The 25,565-nt window shown below is 38.2% G+C and overlaps 1 protein-coding gene across 1 annotated transcript in view; it reads right to left on the bottom strand.

Moving 5' to 3' along the window:
• LOC113407947 (exocyst complex component 2) overlaps positions 1-25,565 on the bottom strand; it is a 208,636-nt gene that overhangs the window by 46,369 nt on the left and 136,702 nt on the right. The window contains exons 20-23 of the mRNA XM_026658988.1: positions 25,330-25,391; positions 23,917-23,983; positions 21,133-21,249; positions 13,966-14,107 (exon numbers count right to left, since the gene is read on the bottom strand). Of these exons, the coding sequence (XP_026514773.1) occupies positions 13,966-14,107; positions 21,133-21,249; positions 23,917-23,983; positions 25,330-25,391 (388 nt within the window). The remainder of the gene's footprint in view (positions 1-13,965; positions 14,108-21,132; positions 21,250-23,916; positions 23,984-25,329; positions 25,392-25,565) is intronic.

Here is a 25,565-nt window from a genome sequence, read left to right as displayed (position 1 = left end):
TAGACTGCATTTTGCTTTTATTTCATTTGACCAAATCTGACTTGTTATGCTTTGACTTATAATAATTTAAAATCTATCTTTTTTAGTTAATAAATGTGTTTGTTTATTCTACCTGAAACAGTGCGCTTAGTGTGAAGAGGATAACAAGCCTTGGGATAACAAGCCTGGTACATATCAATTTCTTTGTTAAATTGATGAACTCATATAAGCTTGCGGTGTCCAGCGGGCATAACGGGACACTGCAAGACGGAGGTTCCTAGGGTTGTGTCTGGGACCGGAGATGTTGGCTGGTGTCGTTTGGTTGCACAATCCAAGGAGCAGCTTACATGCCAGAGGCTGTGCGTGAACAGGCCAGGAGTGGGGATTCTCACAGCAGAGCAGGGTAAGGCTGGCTCTCAGAGTCGAGGATTGGAGTGACCTAGCAGATCACCGGTCCAGATAACACCAGAGGGGAACGTCACACATACAGCCTCTTTTTCTTTGTTTATCAGACTGGAGCATTTAACATTTTAACTTTCTCTGGTAAAACCTAACTTCTTTGTACACAAACATGGTCCCTACTGCAATGAACAGAAGGATAACAATTATTCTGACTTTCACCCACTGTTGACAGCCATTTTTATTCCAGATTTCCCCGTATTATATTTTTAAAATGTAGAATCTGTGTTACAATCAAATGTATGGTACCAGATAGAAGGCGTACCAGTAATAATTATTCTCGAGTGTGCATGCTTTATATTTTGTGACAAACAGCTTCATAAAAACAGCTCTCAATTTTGTCCATGTGCCTAAGAAAAGACAACAATGACTTTATGACAGACAGCAATAGGCAGATTGTGGCAGTTTTGTAGACCTGTATTATATTATTGGAGTAAACAGATGATCCTTTACACCCTCCTCACTACCTCCTCAAAAAATAAAAAAAGACAAACAGAGTTGCTAGGTGTGCAGTATTCATTGAAGTTACACATTTATTTTGCATAATTAGACAGAGGTTAAATCCCCCCCCCCCACTTTTTAGTTTCAGAGAACCTCCACTGCGGCCCTTTATATTTCAAGTGGTATGGTTTTGAAAGTGACCGGGGTTTCTTAGCACAAACTGTACAAGGAAGCCTTAAAAATTATTAAAGCCAAAATTTAACATTTGGAAATGATCTGCACTTAGGAGAGATCTAAAGTAACTGGAAAGCTTAAGACTTTTCACACTTCAAAGAAAAATGTTTTAATAATGTTAAATTACTCTGATTCTCTGAACAAGTTCAGCATTCTAATCCCATCCAAACACTAATAAAAATTTTAAGTGTTTCATTAAATTTAAATTGCACAGTGTAAAGAAATTTTAAATTAATATAACACTTATTACAATAGACCTGCTGTATTGTTTAGGGTCTATCAGATTTTCCGATTTAAAACCTTATTTTTAAAGAGTTTACAACTTGGCTGTAAAAAGAACACATTCTAGATTGAACTTTGCATAGAAGTTCCCAGCCAAAGTTTTTAGCCAAAAATTTCAACCCCAAAAATATGGATCAGAAAATGTTCAAGTACTAAGACAGACATTAGTGATTATCCATATGCTTCCCACCCACCAACCGATAACTAACTTTCATACTTTTATACGGATACTTTGATTAGTGTCTTTGAGTATTTAAAAACAGAAACCATCTTTAACATGAAGCTGCTACCGTACACGGTCAGCAGTGTTGCAGATAGAATATTTGTGCTTGAATGAGGGCTTATTCCCACTGATAGCCCAGGTTTTGCTTTCTGCTTGATCCTGTGTTTGTCACATCACAGTTGTTGCCAGGGAAGTGAATTGTCTAGTGGTTTGAGTAGGGGCATCAAGTTTGCTAGGTTTTAATAAGGCTCCACACTGCCCTGCTTTGTGATCTTGGGTAAATCCCAGCCTCTCTGTGCCTCATTTTCTGCCTCTGCAAAATGGGATAACAATACCTTAGAGGGGTATTGTAATGCTTAATGTTTGTAAAGCACTTAGAGATCCTTGGATGCAAGATGCTACATTATTATTAGTGGAGGACATAAGTAAGTGTACAGAATATGTCCACTTTTTACTACCTGGAGATTAATGGCCTAAATGATGAAACTCCAGTCTCCAGGTGCTCAGCTATTACAGTGATGAGGGCAGTATAAGAATCTAAACAGATTGAATACTATACAGAATAATCTCCTGTTTATTAGCACTTCAGATAGAATGCTCAGGTTATTTTGATATAGTCCACCCTGCTTAGAAGAACAGCAGGATTTTAGCTTAGGATCTTCAGTGCTAAAGGCATGAGCATCTACCTTCTGAGCTAAAAGAATGTGGCCCAGATTCTCAAAGGTATTTAGGCTCCTAACTTCCATTGGTTTCCGTGAAAATTAAGAGACTAAATACCTTTGAAGACCGGGGCATATGTCTGTAGCCAGAAGCCCAGCAGACACAAATCTCCAATGTACACCAATTACTACAAGGGAACAAAGACCCACGTTCTTTTAAGATGGCTTACAATGACACATAGCATTTTTCCAAAATGGGTTATGCTCCATAAATGGCCCATGGCTTCAGACTTCCAGTGTAAATACCCACTTCTAAAATTGCCACTATGATTTCAATACCCAACAAACTACTTTTCAATTAAAATTCCATAAAGTTCTTTAGTAGGCACAGTTGACCCCAATCCCACAAATGGACCCATGAAAGTGTACCTTTGTGCCTTGATTTCAATAGGACTTTACACATGCAGCCTGAGACCTGAATAATATACGCCATTAGCTGATTCAATATGAAAGAATGCAATGGCCATATGTACAGTAACATAAATGACAGTACACTGTGATAAAATAACGTTAGTCTGTCAATAATTTACATTTGATAGAATATAAATAAATGTAAGAGGGGACTATAAGAAAATAAGTCCTGTCTCTATAAAGGCAGACAGTGAGCAGGATTCAGACTGACAGAGCCAGAATGACACGATCATCAGGTTAGAGCATAGAACAGACAACAGCCCTTGGAATGGGGGAACGTGAGAAGAGACAGCTAACATGTGGATACACAAGGAAAGGAATTTTTTAAGCTGTATAAAGGGAGCAGAAGAAACAGTAATCTCACATTGTTTATCCTAAGCAGCAACCACAATCTTGAAAGGATTTGGGAAATATACCAGGAACATTACATGATAATCAGATCATCCTCAGAGCACACATCTGTAAATATCTGAGTGAGAGAGAAACTTGAGGAAGAGGGTGAAAGAGATCAAACCTACCTGAAGGGTATATCAAGTGATGTTTTCAGGCAATCACTCACAATTCTTAGTCTAAAAGAATGTGGACTTAGTGGCCTTGTCTTTTACAGGGATGTGATCCTCCCACATGATGCATGAGAAATGCCTAACAACTACATATAAGAACAGAGTATAAAAGAGGCTCAAGGTGACAAGCACACACATTGTCATAAGGGCAACCTGGAGTCAGGTATTTTGTTTTATGTTGTTTTAAGAGGCTCCAGCACATAATCCGCACAGAACCCAGGATTTATATGAAGGCTAATAAACATAATATTTAAGAACATACAATACTAAACTCTGTTTTATTTAATCAAAATCTTTTTACAAACAAATAAATTATAACCAAATGGGTCTTAACAGTCATAGCACCATCATCATTGCATTGATTCCAAATATTAAATGATTAAAAAGCACTGCAAGTGGAAAATATAGCTCCAAAGAACACGGTTAAGTATCCATCTCATTTTAAGACCCTAAAAAAATCAGAATCCATGAAGGAGGTTTGCCTTCCCCCAGCGATAAATGCATGGGTTCTCCTTAGGTTGTTTGAAAATGTATCCATCAAAGTCTACTTCAAGTTTATTTGGATATTATGTAGTTGTGGTGCAGCAATACACTGAAGTCTAGGCTTAGCACAACAAAGCTCTTCTTTCTGCTCTGGAAAGCAGGTGTATCACTTTGGTGAAAATCTACCACAAGCATTTGTTCTTGAAGAAAGCATATGACTAAATAACACAAATTAGATTTCTGAGCAACAAAAGTCTTCTAGATGAAACATAGAAAATTGACTCTCTGGTTGTAAATAGTAGCCATAACACTAAAGAAACCCCCCGCCCTCCAAAAGCAAAACCTTTTTTTGGGATTTCAGTTACACAAACATGAATAACCCTGGCTTTGTAATAAGCTCACCTTATTAGAAACAGCTTTGAACTGTTTGATTAGATGCAGATCTATCATACTGCCAACTATTATTTATGTAGCCCTGTAAGTGTGCAGGGTGCTTTCCAGGAAAACAAAAAGACATAAGAAGATTGCGATCTAAGGCCCTGATCCTCCAAACAATTATGCATGTGTTTAACTTTACAGATGTGATTGCTCCTATTGATTTTTAGGGGGGGGGGGTCACTCATGGCAAGAAAGCATAAGAGTCTGCAGGATCAGGGCCTAAATTATATTTAAACAAAGAACCAATAAAAACGCGTGCATACGACATCTTGCGATCAGCTGTGGCAGACAAATACAGGGGAAGTAGTATGGGGAGAAAAACATTAAGTGCTGGAGTCTACATTGTGCCAGATAGTTACACCACTCAGTGGAGAAGCTATAGAGAACTAGAACCATCCTTTAGGATGATGAAGTATGTTACCCACTCTACATCCTGCCAGTTCCATCCTGGTCTCAGCTCCCTGAGGATTATTTATTCCCCCAGGGATGCCATGAAGGGGGAACATCTAGAAGCCTGCTCTCAGTAGAACATAAATACTATTGTGCCTGTCCTAGTGCAGAGGTGGAATTGGGGTGGGGGGAAGGGTGGAGGCTTCTTGCCCCCTCTTCTCCATGTACCAGCACAGGTGCAAGTCCTGAGCTGGCTCTGGGATGGCAGCATTGTTTTCAGGAATGTACTGATCATATAACTTATTTTGAATGTGTTTGAGAGTTGAATTTTATAATTTTCTTTTGTTTTTATATCATTTAAATTTCTCACTGTGACAGAGGGCTGGAGTTTTGACAATTTTATGGAAATGGAAAACTGACAACAGAGATTTTAAGAGGCAGGAGAGTGATTCAACTACTATGAATAAGAAAGAGACATGCAAATCTCAAGTCAATCATCTTGACTGTGAGGAGAGTCCAGGAAGGTCAAGATGGCCTGTGACATTTTAAACTTGGAGTCAAGAAGTAGGGGAACACCCCAAAAGTGATTAGGGGACAATAGTTCTTGCATGGGGGACAAAATAAGACTTCTGTATTCCTTCCAGATGGTACTCCCGATAAAACACTCCTGTGAAAATGTTAAGGTAACCTCACCCTGATATGACAATGAACTCTATACCAATGACTTGATAAGCAGGCTGGAAGAGGTAGAAGATCTCTGGACACAGAAAGAACAGCTGGCCAAGCTGAGAAGAGACGGTCATAAGAGGGACTCGCTTTTTAGAGATGTGAGATTTTCCCTTTCTGTAACTAATATAAAGGAAGCCTGCCTCACTAGGCTTTGTGAAGCTTTCAGGGTAGAAAACAGTTTATTTTGTTTTGCTACCATTTCCTCCCTATTTTTAATGAATCTTGTTTTTAAAATGTGATTATATGACTCACAGACTAGGTTACTTCACACAGACTGCCTCCAAAGAAAGCAAAGTTCTTCAGCTTCTAAGGAGAGATGCTGAAATGCGAAGAGTTCCAGGAGCCTGACTTACAACACAGTGTTTGACAAAAGACATGGACAGAAGCATCCTCTCTCAAGAAGATATTTTGCCTGGGGGCCGTGGCAGGTGAATACAGGGGGAAAGCTGAAGGGTCACAGAGGAAATCTAAGTTAGCAGGGGTATGGGTGACATTCTCTAGTGGATTATCACTGGCTTAATGTCAAAGTATGTTTCAAGAAGGGTTTTGAATGAAGATGGACAGGTGCACAACAAGTGGAAGACTATTCCAGCCATAAGAAATGATGTGGAAGAAGATTCCCAAGTGGCAATGAAATGATAGTTAATAGCTCTACTTAGGGCATAGGTTCTGGAGGCACAAACTAACAAAAATCAGGCTCAAAGCTCTTGGTGGCAGAAACTCTGCATGGAAATGGGTGGAGTGTAAAAGAGTAAGCTGGCCACTAGCTATGCTCTGCTAAGAGCTCTTTAGCTAGTCAATGAAGCCTTTGAAATGGGTGGGGCTGGATACAGAGGGAAAGGAGACCTGGAAAATATGATAATGAAGTGCCTCTCGAGGACAGTTTCTGCTGGGACTCCTGTGGTGCTCCACCAGATTTTAAAACTGTCCTCCTGGCAGAACCTATAGGAGAGCATCGTGGCAGTACCTTGTGCACTCCCTTGAATCTGAAACCCCACTCCCCCTCTTTGCAACTGCTTCCCCTGTGGGCAAAGAGGGTACAACGTACATCTCTCTGCACCTGCTGGAGTGAATCCAGTTCATAATGTTTATTGCTCAGATAGTACATATGTTATTGCATTAATATACTATACATTATCCACTAATGCAGATACAACATTTCCATATTGCCTTATTAGAAATGAGAGATATTAGAAAATTATGTCATATCTTCTAAAACAAGTTTGAAAGAGAACTTGAGGTTAAAGTGAAATTAACCAAAGAAAGCTATTTTGATGCACAGGATGAATGTTTTTAGTTGCAGAGACATGGAAGTAATGGTTCACATGGTACATTTTGTAAAGCTGATCAGGCAACAAAAGCCTCAAGAACTGCTACTTAGTGATAGGGCAAGTCCAACAGGTGGTGTTCACTGTGTCACAGTCATGGTATCATTAAGCTGAACAGTATTCTTTTGTACATTTTAGTCAAAATATCATCTCATACAGTCTTTCCTTCTTTTGAGAAATCTGTGTAAAAGCAAATTCACTCAGAAAATTGAATCAAATTAAAAATAACTACTTAAAAAGATATTGTACAACAATCACACACTTGAAGAGGTCTATTCTGCCAGGTACTGCAGGCAGTGATCCAAATGCAAAATCTAGCACTCAGACAATGTATGGTTGTGTTCATTGGTGAACCTGGAAATCTTAAACTAATTATTCAGTTAAACTCATTCTAACACTATTTTTAATTGTAACTTACAGAAAAGAGATAATTCTTCAATGTAATGATACAATATTAATGTAATTATTAAAGTATGATGTAATACTAGTTACAAGTGTGAATTAAAAACTACTTTTTTTGCACTTAGTTGTTCCAGAATGCCACGTGTGAGAGTACAAGAGAATAAGGGAGGTAATTGTAGCATTCTGTGGTATTGCGTCATGGGGCATGGGTGCCCTGTATCACCTCTGTTGGCTGAGCGTCACATTGCCTGCCTCATTTTCCGTCCCCAAGGTGGAGCTCCTTAGCTCTCCCCATACACATCACTGCTGGAGACGTGGCTTAAGCCTCCAGTCAAGTGATAAACCAACATAATCCCTTGCAAGGTAGCAAAAGTCCAACTAAAAATTCCCAAACAAACATTTTCCTGTGCCCTTCAGAGCTTCTCTTCAGCCTGGCCACCAGGGCCTTGTTTCCAGCCCCTTTTTCCTAGGCTACCTTTGGGAGTCTCTTCCCCTGTTCTGGTATAGAGCTCTTGGCCCATGGGCTGGGTCTCCCGGATTACTGTTCTCAGATCCTTTCTGGGCTCTGTCTCTTACATCTTTCCATGATCTGGTATACACTCTGGGTTCCCAAGATGGTTCCCCTGGAGTACCTAGCCTTTTGCAGACCCTGGCTCAGGGCACTGCACGCTTCCCGTGGTTCCCACTCCAGAGTGAGCTCACTCTCAGGCTTTTTATAAGGTGTCCATTAATCTATCACCTGACCCTCCTTAGTCTGTCCCCCTCAGGCTGGGAAGAGGCTAATTAATTATAGCACAAATGTAGCTGGCCCTATTTCCCTCTGAAATATTGTATATAGCATGGTTTCCAAGAAAATTAAATACAGTGACATGCACTCAAATGACATGCAAGCTACATACCACCTCATGTTTCAGCATGTGCTATCATCTTATTGGAATCTAAAACCTTAGTGGGAGTAACCATAAACTAATGTAGATTCCAAAGCAAAGAAATTACGTTAGATGATCACAATATGTGATGTAGCATTTTGGTGCAGTTGTTTCATAGAATCATAGATTAGGGTTGGAACAGACATCAGGAGGTCATCTAGTCCAACCTCCTGCTCAAAGCAGAACCAACCCCAACTAATTCATCCCAGATAGGGCTTTGTCAGGCAGGCCTTACAAAGGATGGAGATTGCACTACCTCTCTAGGTAACCCATTCCAGTGCTTCACCACCCTCCTAGTGAAATAGTTTTATCACTAGATCCAACCTAGATCTCCCCCACTGAAACTTTAGACCATTGCTTCTTGTTCTGTTATCTGCCACCACTGAGAACAGCCAAGCTCCATCCTCTTTGGAACCCCCCTTCAGGTAGTTGAAGGCTGCTATCAGTAAGGGTCCCAGATTTTCCCTGACCTCCTTCTTGTTGCTAACATACCTGTAGAAACCCTTTTTGTTACCCTTCACATCCCCTGCTAGCTGCAACTCCAATTGTGCTTTGGCCTTCCTGATTACACCCCAGCATGCTCGAGCAATATTTTTATACTCCTCCCTAGTCATCTGTACAAGTTTCCAATTCTTGTAAGCTTCCTTTTTGTATTTAAGTTCACCGATGATTTCTCTCTTAAGCCAAACTGGTTGCCCGCCATATTGGCTATTCTTTCTGCACACTGAGATGGTTTGTTCCTGCGCCGTCAATAAGGCTTCTTTAAAATACAGCCAGCTCTCCTGGATTCCTTTCCCCCTCATATTAGCCTCCCAGGGGATCCTGCTCATCAGTTCCCTGAGGGAGTCAAAGTCTGCTTTTCTGAAGTCCAGGGTCCGTATTCTGCTGCTCTCCTTTCTTCCTTTTGTCAGGATCCTGAGCTCGACCATCTCATGGTCACTGCTACCCAGGTTGCCACCCACTTCTACTTCCCCTACCAATTCTTCCCTGTTTGTGAGCAGCAGGTCAAGAGGAGCACGGCCCCTAGTTGTTTCCTCCAGCACTTGCACCAGCATGCTGTCCCCAACACTCTCCAAAAACTTCCTGGATTGTGCACTGCTGTATTGCTCTCTCAGCAGATTGAAGTCCCCCAGAAGAACCAGGGCCTGTGATCTGGAAACTTCTGTTAGTTGTCCGAAGAAAGCCTCGTCTACCTCACCCTCCTGGTCTGGTGGTCTATAGCAGATGCCCCACCATGACATCACCCTTGTTGCTCTCGCCCCTACACTTAACCCAAAGGTTCTCAACAGACTTTTCTCCAGTTTCATACTGGAGCTCTGAGCAATCATACCACTCTCTTACGTACAGTGCAACTCCTCCAACTTTTCTCCCCTGCCTGTCCTTCCTGAACAGTTTATACCCATCCATGACAGTGCTCCAGTCATGTGAGTTACCCCACCAAGTCTCTGTTATTCCAAACACATCATAGTTCCTTGACTGTGCCAGGACTTCCAATTCTTCCTGCTTGTTTCCCAGGCTTCTTGCATTCGTGTACAGGCACCTAAGATAACTAGCCGACTGTCCTACTTTCTCAGTATTAATCAGAAGGGATGATCCATTGAGTAATTAAATTTTAAATTACCTGTTTATCATCTAAACCACCAATATATGTGTAATTGGGCATCAGACAATGCTACTGCCAGTTAAGATGATGACCACTTTAGTTTAAGGTAACAAAATGGTCAAGAAACCTATTATGTGTTCAGAAGCGATAAACACATCACAAGAAACAGAGAGAGGACTAGCTACTGATCAAACACTGCCCACGTGTTTCATATAGTCAGGCCTCTAACCTGTTCACACTAGTCCACTATGAAGTCTGTTATTTTGTAACAAATTATTTGTGCTCCTACTTTACAATTTCAATGTTCAGCAGTGAACTCTCATATCCACGCACAACATATTTAATCATGTAACCATGATTAGCTTCTTAGAAGAATGTGGAATTTGGAATCCAGAGTATGGAACCTAGTATTAACGATTAGGTAAACGATACACAAGGGAAGTATAACAAATTTGATAGGATTCTTTATCAAGACAGGAAAAACATTTTAGCCTCAAGTGAAAATCCAAGCAAACTGATGGATTAGCCAGGATTCCATGGTGTGGATGGAGAACATTGAGAATAAAATATTAATCATAGAAAGCAACTGCTGAACATTCATATCCCCCCTCCCCCCAGTTCATGTGTTTCTCTTTTCATTCCTTCTGCAACTGCATTAGATTAAATATCTGTTAGGACAATCAATTCTAGAGCGCCCTATGTAAAGATCTAAACTCCATTAGTTTAAATTGGCAGCAATGTTCCCGCAGTAAAAGCCAGTCTTTTCTAGGATATTGTATTCAATTTCAATATTCAGTGTCAATTAGAAAACTCTGTCCTTCGAATCTGCATAATAATATAAGGCTTTTGAATTAATCATTAAATTAACAGTAAATCTGTAAATAAATCCTGTCAATTTAATAAGATTTACTTCATACTGAAAAACTAGCTATAATTTACATCATAAAGAAGGTTGATCATGCCATCAGTGTAATCAAAATGAGTATGTTAATATGTAGTTACTTTTTTGTGTGCAACTTTACTTAATTACACTTAAAAAGCCCTCTACAGTTAAAAGACTGTAGGTTGCAAAGTCAAGACACAAAATTTAAGATATTCCAGAATTAAGATTGCCTGTGCAACCTTAATCCTCCAATCCTCCTTCTTGTACATATACATTATGATACAGTCTTTAATTACATGATCACTCGCTATTTTTAAACACAGTATCCCTGCCTCATTCAGTGCACAGAATGGATGGTGCTCACTGAATGTGCAGCTATTCAATATTTTGCTTTCTCCTCATCGTTCAATGTGTGGCCCCAGGCCTTATTTTCTGCACACTATTCAAACCCTGCTCTGAATGATTAATTTCCTCCTGCACGCTTCTATGAAGCTAATACTATGAGTATTTGACAAATATTAATGAATTTATTTTCACAACCTTCTTTGAGATAAAGCTGCATTATCCCCATTTTACAGATGGGAAACTGAAGTTGAGAGAGATAAAGATCAAAAGTGTACACTGGATGCCCAATTTGAGATGGCTAAGGCCTGATTTTTTCAGAATGCTTTGCATTTTATACAACTTTATATACTCAAAGCACTGTTTCCAGTGACTTCAGTTGCAGTTGTGAGTACTTAGCCCCTGGATCTCAAGCAGAGCACCAAGAAAAAGTAACACACGATTAGTAGTAGCCATTTGCAAAATTTTTGGTTTAAGTGACTTTCCCAGAACCACATAAGAACACTCTGGAAGAGGCAGGGATAGAATCCAGTTCTCCAGGGCAACACTCAGCTGTCTTAACCATGAGACTGTCCTTCCTGTTCCTGCAACCCCCTGCCTCGTTCACCGTGCACCTTCCAATTTCTGCAACAAATGAAGCAGGAGTCCTACAGACAACAGCCTTCTTCACTACAAACCCCTGATTCATCCCCAGAGCACCATCCATCCTGTACAATGAATAAGGCAGGGACCTGGGGGGGAGGGGAGGGGGAGATAGCATGTGATCATATAATTAGAGGCTGTATCATAATGCATATGCACAAAGTGACTGAATTAATGTTGAACAGGCAATCTTAATTCTGGAATTTCTTAAACTTTTGAGGGCTTGACTTTGCAACCTTAATATTCTTTTAATCTAGATGTGTGTGTGTGTAACTTCCCTTGATATTTTATAAAAGAAAACTGAAAAGACATCACATACTGACTTGTACAAACCAGTTCTTGGAACCAGCTGAACTGTTTTTGTTGAAACTTTTATATATGTATATGTATATGTATGTATAAAAAATCAGCCTGAAGCAAGTATGCAGAATGGAAAATTTCAGCCCAAACAATTACATTTTGGCAAAATTAAAAGCAACTGAAAACAGGGGTTATAATAATACAATATAATAGAATCATAGGACTGGAAAGGACCTCGAGAAGTCATCTAGTCCAGTCCCCTGCACTCATGGCAGGACTAAGTATTATCTAGACCATCCCTGACAGATGTCTGTCTAACCTGCTCTTAAAAATTTCCGATGATGGAGATTCCACAATCTCCCTAGGCAATTTATTCCAGTGCTTAACCACCCTGACAGTTGGGAAATTTTTCCTAATGTCCAACCTAAACTGTTCTTGTTGAAATTTAAGCCCATTGGTTCCTGTCCTATCCTCAGAGGTTAAGGAAAACAACTTTCCCCCCTCCTTCTCGTAGCAACCTTTTATGTACTGAAAACTGTTATGTCCCCTCTCAGTCTTCTCTAGATTAAACAAACCCACATTTTTCAATCTTTCCTCATAGGTCATATTTTCTAGACCTTTAATAATTTTTGTTGCTCTTCTCTGGACTTTCTCCAATTTGTCCATATCTTTCCTGAAATGTGGCACCTAGAACTGGACACAATACTCCAGTTGAGTTAGGGCTAATCAGTGCGGAGTAGAGAAGAAGAATTACTTCTCATGTCTTGCTTACAACTCTCCTGCTAATACATCCCAGAATGTTTTCTTTTTTTGCAACAGTGTTACACTGTTGACTCATCATTTAGTTTGTGGTCCACTATGACCCCCAGATCCCTTTCCGCAGTACGCCTTCCTAGGCAGTCATTTCCCATTTTGTATGTGTGCACCTGATTGTGCCTTCCTAAGTGGAGTACTTTTGCATTTGTCGTCACTGAATTTCATCCTCTTTACTTCAGACCATTTCTCCAGTTTGTCCGGATCATTCTGAATTAATGGGAAGTGTCGAGCAACCTTAACTAGATGACACTACCAGTTCCTCCCATGATTCTACTGAGACAGATAATTCTGCACCACTGAAGTCCCCCCCGGACCCCACCCCCAATGGCATCAACTTTTGTGACAATTTTGGGTAAAACAGTTAAAATCTACACATTCAGTTCAATGACTCAAATCAAAATTTTTAAATCTGCATTAGTAAAAGATTACTTTTAAGAGCAGATATTAATTTCATTCAGATGTGGTATTAAAAAGTACCAGGATGGCTTCACAAATACATTTCTCTCATGAATCACCAGATTAATTAACTGGACTTTTTTAATGATTCAGTAGAACAGAACTGCACACTAAGATGTGTCTTGCCAGTTCCCAGTCAACTAGGACTGTTATTTTATTCTGATCAAGCAGTTGTTTTTTTTTTAACCCCATACCTGGAGATGAACTGGAAAGTATTAAATACTTCGTAAGTAGTAAAAGGGAAGGTCCTTAGACTAGTATTTCTCTATATTGTTTGGCATTGTTGAACCTAGGGTCATGGTAGATTCTCTATCTCTAGCAATTTTTAAACCAAGATTGGATTTTTGTTTAAAAGATATGCTATAGGAACTATTTGGGGGGAACTTTGATGGCCCATGTTATACAGGAAGGAGGTCAGACTAGATGATCACAATGGTCCTTTTTGGCTTTGGAATCTATGAATCCTTGTACATTTTATTTTTTGTTGCTGAACTACTGTTACTATGCTACACCTACACATTTTCTTATAACTTTCACCTTTTCAGAATTGCAGTTAGAGCTGTTAAAAAGTGACCAGATTTTTACAAAAAATCCCAATGAATTTCAAAAGAAAAAATGGCAAAGAAGTCTTTCATAATCATTCCATTATATATTAGCAATGAAGCAAAATAATCATGAAAAACAAGCATTAAAACATCAATGATAAAAGATGCTATAATAGTTTGAGGGCATTTGAAAAGAGATCTAGGAATTATAGAGTAAAATCTCTGAAAAACAACTTTAAATGAAATCTTGGTAAATGTTAAGAAAAACCAGATGAGAAAACAGTTTGTAATTAAACATCAGATTTTTAAATCTCAATTCATCTCAGCCTCTGTTAGAATAATTACACAGTTATTAAACAGATATTTACCTGTTGGAATGAGACAATCTTTCCAATCAAAATATCCTGCATAAATGCCAGGTTCTAATGAGCCAACTATAGGATCTGCCTTCAATTCAATGTAAATTTCAAACAGTCTTTGATCCAACTCCTTTAAGGATTCCATACTAATCTAAAATCAAAGCAAAAAGAAAAGCACACTTAATTATAAAAGCAAGAATAATAATCAACAATTTATGGTTTGTCTTCTCTTTAATTTTTAGGAAACATGCCATATGCTTACAACCTTATAATTTTAAGCAATATCTCTTTGACTGTAAGAATTTCCATATTGAATCACATCACTGGGCAGACTAGTCCAGTATCCCTTTTCTGACTGTGGCCAGTACCAGATGCTTCACAGAAAGACGTAAGAAACTCCATAGTGGAGAATCCTGGAATAACCTTCCCATAAGCATAATTTCTTCCTAATTCTGTCATTTAGGTATTGATCCTGCATCACTGAAGGCAGTGAATTTTACTAGTGACTTCAATGGGAGCAGGATCAAGCCTTTAGTGGCTGGCTTATGTCCTGAAACATGAATGCTTAAAATCCTTATAATATTTTTAACCCACCTAATGTAACTATGGATTTTTTTTTATTATTCATTGTATATAGAGTTTAATCCTTTTGAAAAATTCGGTTTCACCAGAGATCTGTGACCTCCTAGCAGCTTATTCAAAGTTCATTGCAAGTACACCTCTACCCCGATATAACGCGACCCGATATAACACGAATTAGAATATAACGCGGTAAAGCAGTGCTCAGGGGCGGGAGGAGGGAGGGGGAGAGAGCTGCGCACTCCAGCGGATCAAAGCAAGTTCGATATAATGCGGTTTCACCTATAACGCGGTAAGATATTTTGGCTCCCGAGGACAGCGTTATATCAGGGTAGAGGTGTACTATTTTAAAGTATCCTTGTACAACAAAACAATAAGCTGCAGCTCTTTTGGGTACAGTATAGAACAAGGACGTGCTCTTCTTTCCTTTGTGTGAATACAGCTAAATACAAGCACTACAATTACTGAAACCTCCAAATAAAGTAACTAAACCGTCACTCTTACAAAAAGATTAGTCAATGAGATACATGTATGTGTACGTTTCACTTGCTCGCTATATTTAAAGACTGTACCTCTTTCAATACTGTACAAGTATTTTCTTCTTAATATAACTACACAAGACAGCTACATTTTCTAAAGCAATTCCAGAACATAATGTGAAACCTGAAATGTAGACAATACTAAAAGTAGTAGAAAGTTAACATCCTGATATCACCATGAATGCTAATTAAACAAGTCATGCAGAAAATGACATGGGACCACTTGTTGAAGATATTTATGTTTATGAGCTTATCAGATTTCAAGGTAAAATTTTTTAAATGTCACTCAGCACGTTTCTCAGTCACTGTGAGGTTTAGGGACTTCCCCTCTCACCTGAACACCTCTCATCCTGGAAGGCTCAAGACCAATCCAGGAGAACAGAAGTAAAAGGCAGGGGGGGAAAAAAAGCCCTAGCACTTCACTGTCTTCTTCCCATGGAGACTTATCAGATAGGAGTCCCCGTGCTGAAAACCACTTGAAGATTCACTGAATGAAGCAAGGAGGAAATCATTGATGCTTCTGTTGCTCTGCCTTCTCCTACTACACCCCTAATCTGTTCCTGAGCACTCTAATCACAAATCACTGGGTCCTGATGGTGGTGTAGATGGGGACAGGAGGTCTCTTGAGCTGGATATGGGGAGAGAAACAGGAGTTCTGGAGGGGAATGTGAATATGGGAGAAAGCAGGTATATTGGTGGGAGCATGGAGGCTCCCAGCAGCAGAGGAGTCCAATGGGAGAAATTGGTGCTCAGGAGCAGCATACACTAGTGCTTTCCTGCTTTCTCCACCTAGTGAACCTTCTGAGCGGTGTCAGAAGTGAGTCCAACAGCTGAGAACCACAAATTCATGAGGGCAGTGAGAACTGGCCCTCAGGAAAAGGTCAGGGATGCAATTCCTTCCCTCCCTACCACCCACTTCCCGTGGGATTTCTGAAGTCTGCAAAGGGGAGAACCCTCACGGAGACCTACCCCACCTCTTCCTGCTCCTGCCTATGTGAGTCTTAAGATTGGCAGCCTCCCTCATGAGCCCTTTAATAGAAAAATCTCCCCCACCACCCGCATGAACAAATGGACAAGTGACAGGTTACATTTTCAGCTTTATCTCTGTAAGGAAAAGGGATAGTGATTTACTTATTTTAAAATACAAGCTAAGGTCTCTATTTTCATGTCCATGAGCCAGTCATTCCTACTGATGTTCCAATTCAAAAGCAAGGAAGTTTAGAATCTAAAGAACAAAAGTTTGTTCTTGTGCATAAAACCCATAGTTTTATATTTCTCTGGATTTGTTTTTTTCGGGGGTGGGGGTGGGGTGGGGTGGGGGAGAGAGGGCTACGAAATGGCATACTTACCTAGCCCCTTTTCCATTTCAGTTCATACTGTATAGAAAAATTCTACCTCAGCACCAGATCTAACCTACTAAATATGAGACACACAAGGTAGGTAAGGTAATACCTTTTATTGGACCAACTTCTGTTGGTGAAAGAGAGAAACTTTAGAGCTCCAAATATCAATATTGAAGGACATTATCTTACCCACCCTGTCTCTCTCATATCCAGGGAGTAACATAGATACAACAACACTGCAAACCACTAACTATGAGGTAGATATAGTTTTTTAGTGTGGATCTTAGTGTGGAGGTGTGTGGAGTTGGAGGTTATAATGGAAACTCATTTGTAATTTTAATTATGGAGCAACAGCTCAAACTTATATTCCCACTTTCTCAAGCATTAGTTCATTCTGCCTTTTATTTCACCCTCATCTTCATTCTGCAAGCTTTAACTGACTCCATATATTATTTGTTTGCTTCTATCCTTTCCACGTCCAGTACAGTTTTGGTTTGTTTTTAGCCATATGACTATGTTTGGTTCTTCAGCCATGAATTCTCCATTACAAATGCCCTCCAACTTCTGGAGTCCTCAAGAGTTCAAGTCTGGGTCTGTGTGATTTGGAAAGAACTGTGTACACTTACAAGACTCCATAAGAAAGAGATGTGTGTATTCATCTTCAATTAAAATAATATATAAATATATATATGCAAATTAATGGTGGCACTCAGGATCTTGGGAAGCTGCCAATTTGGCCCTCTGTGCTATAAAATTTGCACATCACTGATGCAGAGCCAGGTTTTCAAAACAGTGGTCAAGTAATTTGATTTTAGTCATTCTATGGGCAATGAACATCATGCAACTTAGGGCCTCTCTGATGCCCACTGAACTCAATGGTAAGGTTTCCTTAAGTATCTAATACCCAAGGGAATTCCCCTGACTCACAAACATTAGAAAGAAGCATTAATATTCTCACTAACCTATAAAAAAGAGAAGCATCTTGAAATCAATTCAACTGGTAACATTTAGTGATGAGGTCATCATGGCTGCGATTAGTGAATCTTTTGGTCTTTTATAAAAAAGGAGGATTTCTTTTGGACAGAAATGTTTTAGACTATTTCCACCTTAAAATGAAATATTTCTGGGTCAATCAAGAAGATAATGCTAATTAGGTTAGATCTTACACTCCTGACTGAAGTCAGGCTCTGCTCTGTACTTCCTAAAACTGTTAAGTTAAAAAATCTTTCAGGGCTTTGGCAGGTTTCCCATAAAAAGTGTTTAGTGTTTTAAGATGTGTAAAACTCCTCCCTGGAATTGCTTGATTACATCTACAATACAGTATGGTGCATCCTCTTGATTTGGCAAAGACAGATTGTGCAAGAATAAGGTTACAGGCTGTGGTTGTTGGTTCCCCCATCTAAGCTTATCTGTGATACTGCAACACAACAGTGTAATTCTACTTAACTATAGGAGAAAGCAGATTTGTCACTAGACAGTAGCTGTCACTGCCTACACTTCCATTTATCTGAACTCACTCCTGAATGGCTGAAAATAACACTTCATCTGATAATGCATCTGTGTAAACCTATTACAAGAGAATGAAAGACTGAAAGTACTTTGAATAAACAGAAAAAAGTACAGTGATTATAAACGTTGAGTGCCTGATGGCATTCACATGGAAATATAACTAGATGAGTCAGCTCATAGACTCATAGACTTTAAGGTCAGAAGGGACAATCATGATCATCTAATCTGACCTCTAATCTGTCCATGAGGAATCAGTGGACACAGCAACTCCCAAAAACTACAACTGCAGCCAAAATACTATTCTATTTTCTTTCACGGTATTTGTGCAATAGTAGCATGTTGCCTGACCTCCAACAAGTTATCTGTTCAGTACTTAATATGAAACATTAATATTAATCAATTAGCACTCAATGTATGTTTTAAACACTGTTGTTTTCTAAACTGGCTACCAAATGAACTCTTAGAAGGATAATCTAACTATCCATCTAGGTACTAATATAGCCCTCATGATCACCCTATGAACATTTATATAACGGCCATGCTGGGTCAGACCAATGATCCATCTAACCCAGCATCCTGTCTTCTGGTCGTGGCCAGGGCCTGAAGCTTCAGAAAGAATGAACAGAACAGGGCAATTATTGGATAATTCAGCCCCTCTCAGCCAGTCTCAGCTTCTGGTAATCAGAGGTTCAGAGACACCAAAAGCACGGGGTTGTGTACCTGATCATCTTGGCTATAGACTTTGATGGACCTATCCTCCATGAACTTACCTAATTCTTTTTTCAACCCAGTTATACTTTTAGCCTTTACAATAGCCCCCGGCAACAAATTCCACAGGTTGACTACGCATCGTGTGAAGAAGTACTTTGTTATGTTTGTTTCAAACCTACTGCCTATTAATTTCATCGGGTGACTTCTGGTTCTTGTACTGAGAAGGGGTAAATTACACTTCGCTATTCACTTTTTCCACACCATTCATGATTTCATAGACCTCATCATAACCCCCCTTCAGTCATCTCTATTCTAAAGCAATCTTTTTTGATATCTCCTCATATGGAAGCTGTTCCATATCCCTAATCATTTTTGTTGCCCTTCTCTATACCTTTTCCAATTCTAATATCTTTTTTGAGATGAGACAACCAGAACTGCACACAGTATTCAAGCTGTGGGTGTACAATGGAGTTATATAGTGGCGTTGTGATATTTTCTCTCTTATTATTTATCCCTTTCCTAACATTGTTAGCTTTTTTGACTCCTGCTGCACATCGACCTGATGTTTTCAGAGAACTATCCATGATGATTCTAAGAACTCTTTCTTGAATGGTAGCAGCTAATTTAGAGCCCATAATTTTATATGAATAGTTGGGATTATTTTTTCCAGTGTGAATTACTTTGCACTTATCAACATTAAATTTCATCTGCTATATTGTTGCCCAGTGACCCAATTTTGTGAAAATCTTCAGAGTCAGCTTTGGACCTGTCTTCAGTAATTTTGTATTGTCTGCAACTTTGCTACCTCTATGTTTACCCCCTTTTCAAGATCATTTATGAATACGTTGAACAGCACAGGTCCCAGTACAGATCATCAGGGGACCCCAATATTTACCTCTTTCCATTGTGAAAACTCATCATTTAATCCTACCCTTTTTCTTCAATCTTTTAACCAGTTACTGATCCAGAAGAGGACCTTCCTTATTATCACAATTGCTTACTTTACTTAAGAATCTCTGGTGTGGGAGATTTCTGAAAGTCCAAGTACACTACATCAACTGGATCACCTTTGTCCACACACTGTTGTTGACACCCTCAAAGAATTCTAATAGATTGGTGAGGCAGGACTTCCCTTTTCAAAAGCCGTGTTGACTCTTCCCCATCATATCGTGTTCATCATTGTGTCTGATAAGTCTGTTCTTTACTATAGTTTTAGCCAGTTTGCTTGGTACTGAAGTTACATTTGCTGGTCTGTAATTGCCAGGATCACTTCTAGAGCCTTTTAAAAATATCAGTGTTACATTATGTATCTTCTAGTCATCTAGTACAGAGGCTGATTTAAACAATGAGTTACATACCACAGTTATCAGTTCTGCAATTTCACATCTGAGTTCCTTCAAAATTATTGGGCGAATACCATCTGGTACTATATATACCAACTAGTACTTTATATATGTACTGTATGTACAGTACTGCATTGTCCACGGTCATTAAAGGGTTAATATAGATTTTAAATTGTTCAGTGACTTCAATGTTTGAATTTTGTTCTTTATAAAAATACCAGATTTTAAGAACAATACTTTGATGTGGCTGTTCAAGATCAATTGCTGAATATATAATGGGCACCTCATTTGCCTATATAGTCACCACACTACCAGTACCTAACTCAGCACTTTATTAAGCATTTCAGGATAGTTGAGCGTGAAGGGAGAAATCTAGAGCAATTTTGTATACTATACTAACAATGCAAATAATTTCAAACCCCATTTGAATGATATTCAAAATGATTCCAGCCACAAAAGTTCAAACACATTCACTGGAACGGCTATGAGAGTTCATTGTGTAGTAGAAGCATCAGTTTGTAGAGAAATACTCTGTACTGGAAGAGATAACATTTTACTTTCAAACAACAAACATTTCTGGAAATAAACCAACTATATGGCCATAAAGATTCTAAGTCATAACATTTCTCATAAAAAATGATTAATCATTACAAAAAGGCAGGAAAATGAGACATCTATAGCCGCCCACCTTGACATTTTCGTTCTTTGAAAAAAAAAAATCCCTGATCTAGTTTATGAACAAGAGCTGTCAAGTGGTAGAGATTACTAGATTATTTAATCTATCAAATGTATTTTGAGATTATGATCTTTTTATTCTTTGCATTAAGAAAACACAGTGACATTAAAAAGCTTTACTTAGAAATCAGATAAACATTGCCTATGAACATACAAGTCTTTAACAAGTGCTCACATTTGCTACACTATTTATTTAAACCACACACATAAACACACATAGACATATTAATTATTATTATTATTATTGTTTTTTTAAACAGATGCTTTAAATCCCACTCACTTGTAGGAGGGTCAAGTAATATTTATTCTGGGTGATTGTACAAATACTTAATTTAATACCTGTGAAAAGGAAAAAAAATCTTTCCATCCAAAGTAATGATACATCTGTAGCAATTTTATTTTAATATTATTGCTTACTTGAGTTATTTTTTCAACTCCTTGGAAGCTATGTTTCTCAAAGTGTTCAGCTATATTTATGAAAGTATGACGTTCCAGGTAGCAGCAATTACTGAGTACAATTAAAAGCCTTTGCTCCTAAATCAAGAGATGTTTTAAGAAAGAAAAATGAACAGTAATTAGGAAATATCTAGGATAACTGTGCATTATTATGTTTATACACATTTTGATCATGGAAAATGTTTTGTTGACTTAAATGACAACAGTCATATGATAAGCATGCTGATAAATAAAATATAGCTAACAAATAGTTTTGTAAACAAAATCCTAAGAACTGGTCAACACTGGGTGCAATGATTCAATAAGGGCACTTTTTCTTATGGGCTCTGATGTCTGAAAGTATTCACTGGAATAATTGTGACTAATATAGCTCTGTGATTCAGATCCCATTCCAAAAAGTAAGCCACAAACAGCTTTCCAAGAAGTGGTTTCTGCATTTTACTGGTTTTTTTCTAGTAACCTGTTAAAAATGATGACCGCCATAAAATATAACCAAAATCTTCACTTTCATATGAAACTGCCTGAAGAATTCGGTTTTAACATTCGAGCAAAGGAAGCAAAACAGATATTAAACAAATGCATTCCCATCCTCCAAATTAAACTAAATCAAAGACTGACAGAACTCAATCATTTCTGCATATAATTTGAAACATTGTAAGTCATCTCTGCGCTCCAATTATTTTGTTTTAAAAATCAAATATGGTTCAAAACAGATATTGAATTAGGTTATATCAGGACTGTTGGTCCATAAGACTGGTGCAACAATATGATACCTGTGAGAGAGGCAAGGTCTAGTTTTTCCTCAGGAGGTAATTGGGAGATAGGAACTTTCAAATTATAAATTCAGCTCTGGTGGTGACTTTTTGTGCAAGTCACAAATTGCTCAGTTTCCCTACCTGTAAAAGGTGGAAAATACTTACCTACCTCAGAAGAGAGTTCAGGACAATCATTTGCAAAGTGCTTTAAAAATGAAAACTTTCTGAGGATAAATTACCATAGTGAGGTGTGAAGGAAGTCAATATCTTATTAAGAATGAGATTTGCAATTCCTGATAAATTCCCAACAGTCTTATCAACCAGTAATGAACTACAACGATTAGTGTAATAAATGTGTACCCATTAACCTGCTTACTACTTTGATGAATTTATCATTATTTGTATGTACAATATTAAACACAAACTGTCAAAAAACAATGAAAAATCCTAGGCTTGTCACTTAATACTCTCTGTGCCTCAGCTACTCCATTTGTAAATGGGGGATAATAATCCTTATTGATACCTTGTAATGTTTTGAAATCTATAGATTAAAACTCTTTTAAGTGCCAAATATAGAAATTGATACTCTTTCCTACTTTTGTTTATTAATATCTCATTTGAAGCTTCAAAATAATTCTTAACCAAATTTATTTTTCCATTGTATAAGCCATATGGCTGGTCAAAAGTATTGGGTTACTGGCAATGATTTTTTTTTTTGCTAAAAAAGCACTGAACCATTTGTTTGGGAGGAAAAAACCCTCAAAACGTCACACGGACTTCAATAACACAGGAAAATAAAATAGGATGATAGCAGTTAATGAATGTTCACACAGTACTTGGAGAGTTAAAATGATATAAGTACTACATTATTATTAAATTTCAGAATTTAGAACTCTGGGTCTAATCCTACAAGTCTTTGCTCACTAATTGCAGTTAGACTACTCATGAAAGTAAGGGCTGGTCTACACCCAGCCGTTAGTTCGGCGGCTGGGGATCGAAGTTCCGGGTTCGACTTATCGCGTCTGGTCTGGACGCGATAAGTCGAACCAGGAAGTGCTCGCCGTCGACTGCGGTACTCCAGCTCAGCGAGAGGAGTACCTCGGAGTCGACGGGGAGCCTGCCTGCCGCGTGTGGACCGCGTCTGAACCGCGGTAAGTTCGAACTAAGGTATGTCGAATTCAGCTACGTTATTAACGTAGCTGAATTTGCGTACCTTAGTTCGAATTGGGGGGTTAGTGTGGACCAGGCCTAAGGGATATAGTTTCTAAATTCTGCAGGAAATAGATTATTACAAACATAATAAGAGCTTCAAATTCATTCTTTGAGAGGCATAACTTTATATGTTTCAATAGCCCTTGTGCTGGGGGCATGTACTCTATGGGAATGCATTAGTTCAAATAACTGGGAGCCCAACTTGCACACAAAAAAATGCAACATTAGGAATTTTATGGAAAAGCAACTTTTTCTAGTCTCTTATTCACAACACATTCTACTGTAAGGAAGAGACTCACCAAGGCAAACTACATTATTTTTACACATTTATCTCTACACATTTATCTCTATGTTCTAAAAAAAAAAAAAATATATTTAATTATCTGTTTTAGGAATAAGGTTATTCGCACTTGAGTTTTAACTAAACATCAAGGGCCAGATCCTGAATTGGTATAAATTAGTGCTACCTTCATTGACGTCAATAGAGCTATGCCAGTTTATACCCATTGAGGACCTCGCTCCAACCCTTATTTTTTTAATAAAATTCATGCGTAAGAATTTGTAGGAAATACACTGAATACCGAACAATCCAAAGCTCGAAATACCATTAATATTAGCTTTTCTGATAATCTTGTAGTTAGTAAAGTTTGATATTATTTTGAAAAATGTGACTTAGGAATACACAAATGCATTACAAAAGACACACAGTAAAAGATAAAAGCCTTATTCAACATTTAATTTTACCCCAAAGGACATTTTAACTAGACGCCACACTTACGGAAGATAAACTAGAGTCTTCATGAATGCTTCCAAATAAATCAGGAGATGAAACGTCAACTGAAAGACTGAAAATATTTTGAAAAAAGTGAATAGGAGACTATTCTTTTTACTCTAAGCATTTACAAATCAGCTATGATGTGTGCTTGCTGGAGAACAACATTTCTATTTCTCAACAACTTTCGAGGTTTTGACATGCGGAACAAGGTTCCAAATAGAACAAAACCAAAACCTTTCAAACATATTTGCAAAATGGAATTGGGTTTAAATTCCATTTTTTTAAATCAAAAATATCTGGTCTTCAATTTGGCTCTCTCTCCCCCCGAGAGTCAGTCAGCCCACCCTGGACCTCGGAGACCTTCTTGTCAAAAAACTCGTCAAAATCAATATGGCTTTGATGAAAAATATTTAGTCGAAAATGTTCTGACCGGCTGTCGTGCTGGGTTCAGCTGAAAAGACTCTAGAAAAAGTTGGAGTGCTGTGTCAGAGCGTCTCATACCATGGAATAGAAGGCAGAATGAGCTGTAGAGCTTTTCTAAATCACCCACAAACTGAACAAGAGCTTTGGGAAGAGGAATTGCCATTCCAGCAATCATATTGGGGGAGGGCGGAAGGTGGAGTCGCACCTTTCTGCACTTTCTTTGATTTGCAATAAAATAGTTTCTGTTTTCTTCTCTTATACACCAACTAAAGGTCAACCAAGTAAAGAGAAAAACAAAGGTGGTCTTTCAGGATACAGTCAATCAGTTTTAATTCCAGGCAAATCCAAGCAAAATTTTCTGGTTCCTTGTTTTACTCACGTAAATTTCTAATTTGCCTTAAAATTCAGGTACTTATGACTCCTCAGATCTCTGAAATTAGTGGTTGATGGAATAAAAGCAAAATTGTCAACAATTTAGTAGATATGTTGATAGAGTTAGGAACATGCCAAAGACAGAGGGCAAAGCAAGGAAAATACCATTCCCCATTGGTAGATGTTATTCAGTGACAGTGGCAACTTCTTTCATATAAAGTGCTTGGAAGCTATAGCTGTGACAAAAACCACCAGGCACAGATATTACCATTAGAACAAAAAATGGGCTAGTTTGGTGTAACAGTTACAACCTTTAGAAAGATGATTCTCTTTGGGAATCAAGCAGAAGGATTTTGAATAAGCTAGCTTTCACTAAGCATTACAATAGCTACTAAGAAAACAACTTTTTAATATTCATCATATTTCATTATCTTATTCAAATCTGTATTTCATTTTTTTTTTTTTTGGTATAGAAATGTTCTACTTGGCTCCATGGCATTATTGGTCAAAGCCAAAATTGTTCACAAAAGCTATCTAATAGAAATACCACAGGAATACTGGTGAGGAAAACCTTTTTGAAATTTGCAACTTCAAATATTCCAACTGTATTATTTTACTTACTGTGTGGTATCTGCATCACCATCAGGCTTAGTGCTCAGTTGTTCCAGACAATCTATAAAAACCTATAAAATAATTAAAAAAAAATTCTGAATTTTCCATCAGAGCTGAACTACTGGTACAAAACCTGTAAAATATTTTAATTTTTCTTAACTGAATTTTTAACTGCAGCATGTAAGCAGAATAATCACAAATACTCCAATTTTCTTAAACCTCAAATAATTGAAAACAGTAGCATT

This window comes from Terrapene carolina, unplaced genomic scaffold, assembly GCF_002925995.2.
Source record: "Terrapene carolina triunguis isolate 2854851 unplaced genomic scaffold, T_m_triunguis-2.0 Scaffold57, whole genome shotgun sequence".
In the NCBI taxonomy this organism is placed as follows: Eukaryota; Metazoa; Chordata; order Testudines; family Emydidae; genus Terrapene; species Terrapene triunguis.
This window is presented reverse-complemented; position numbering and strand designations above follow the sequence as displayed.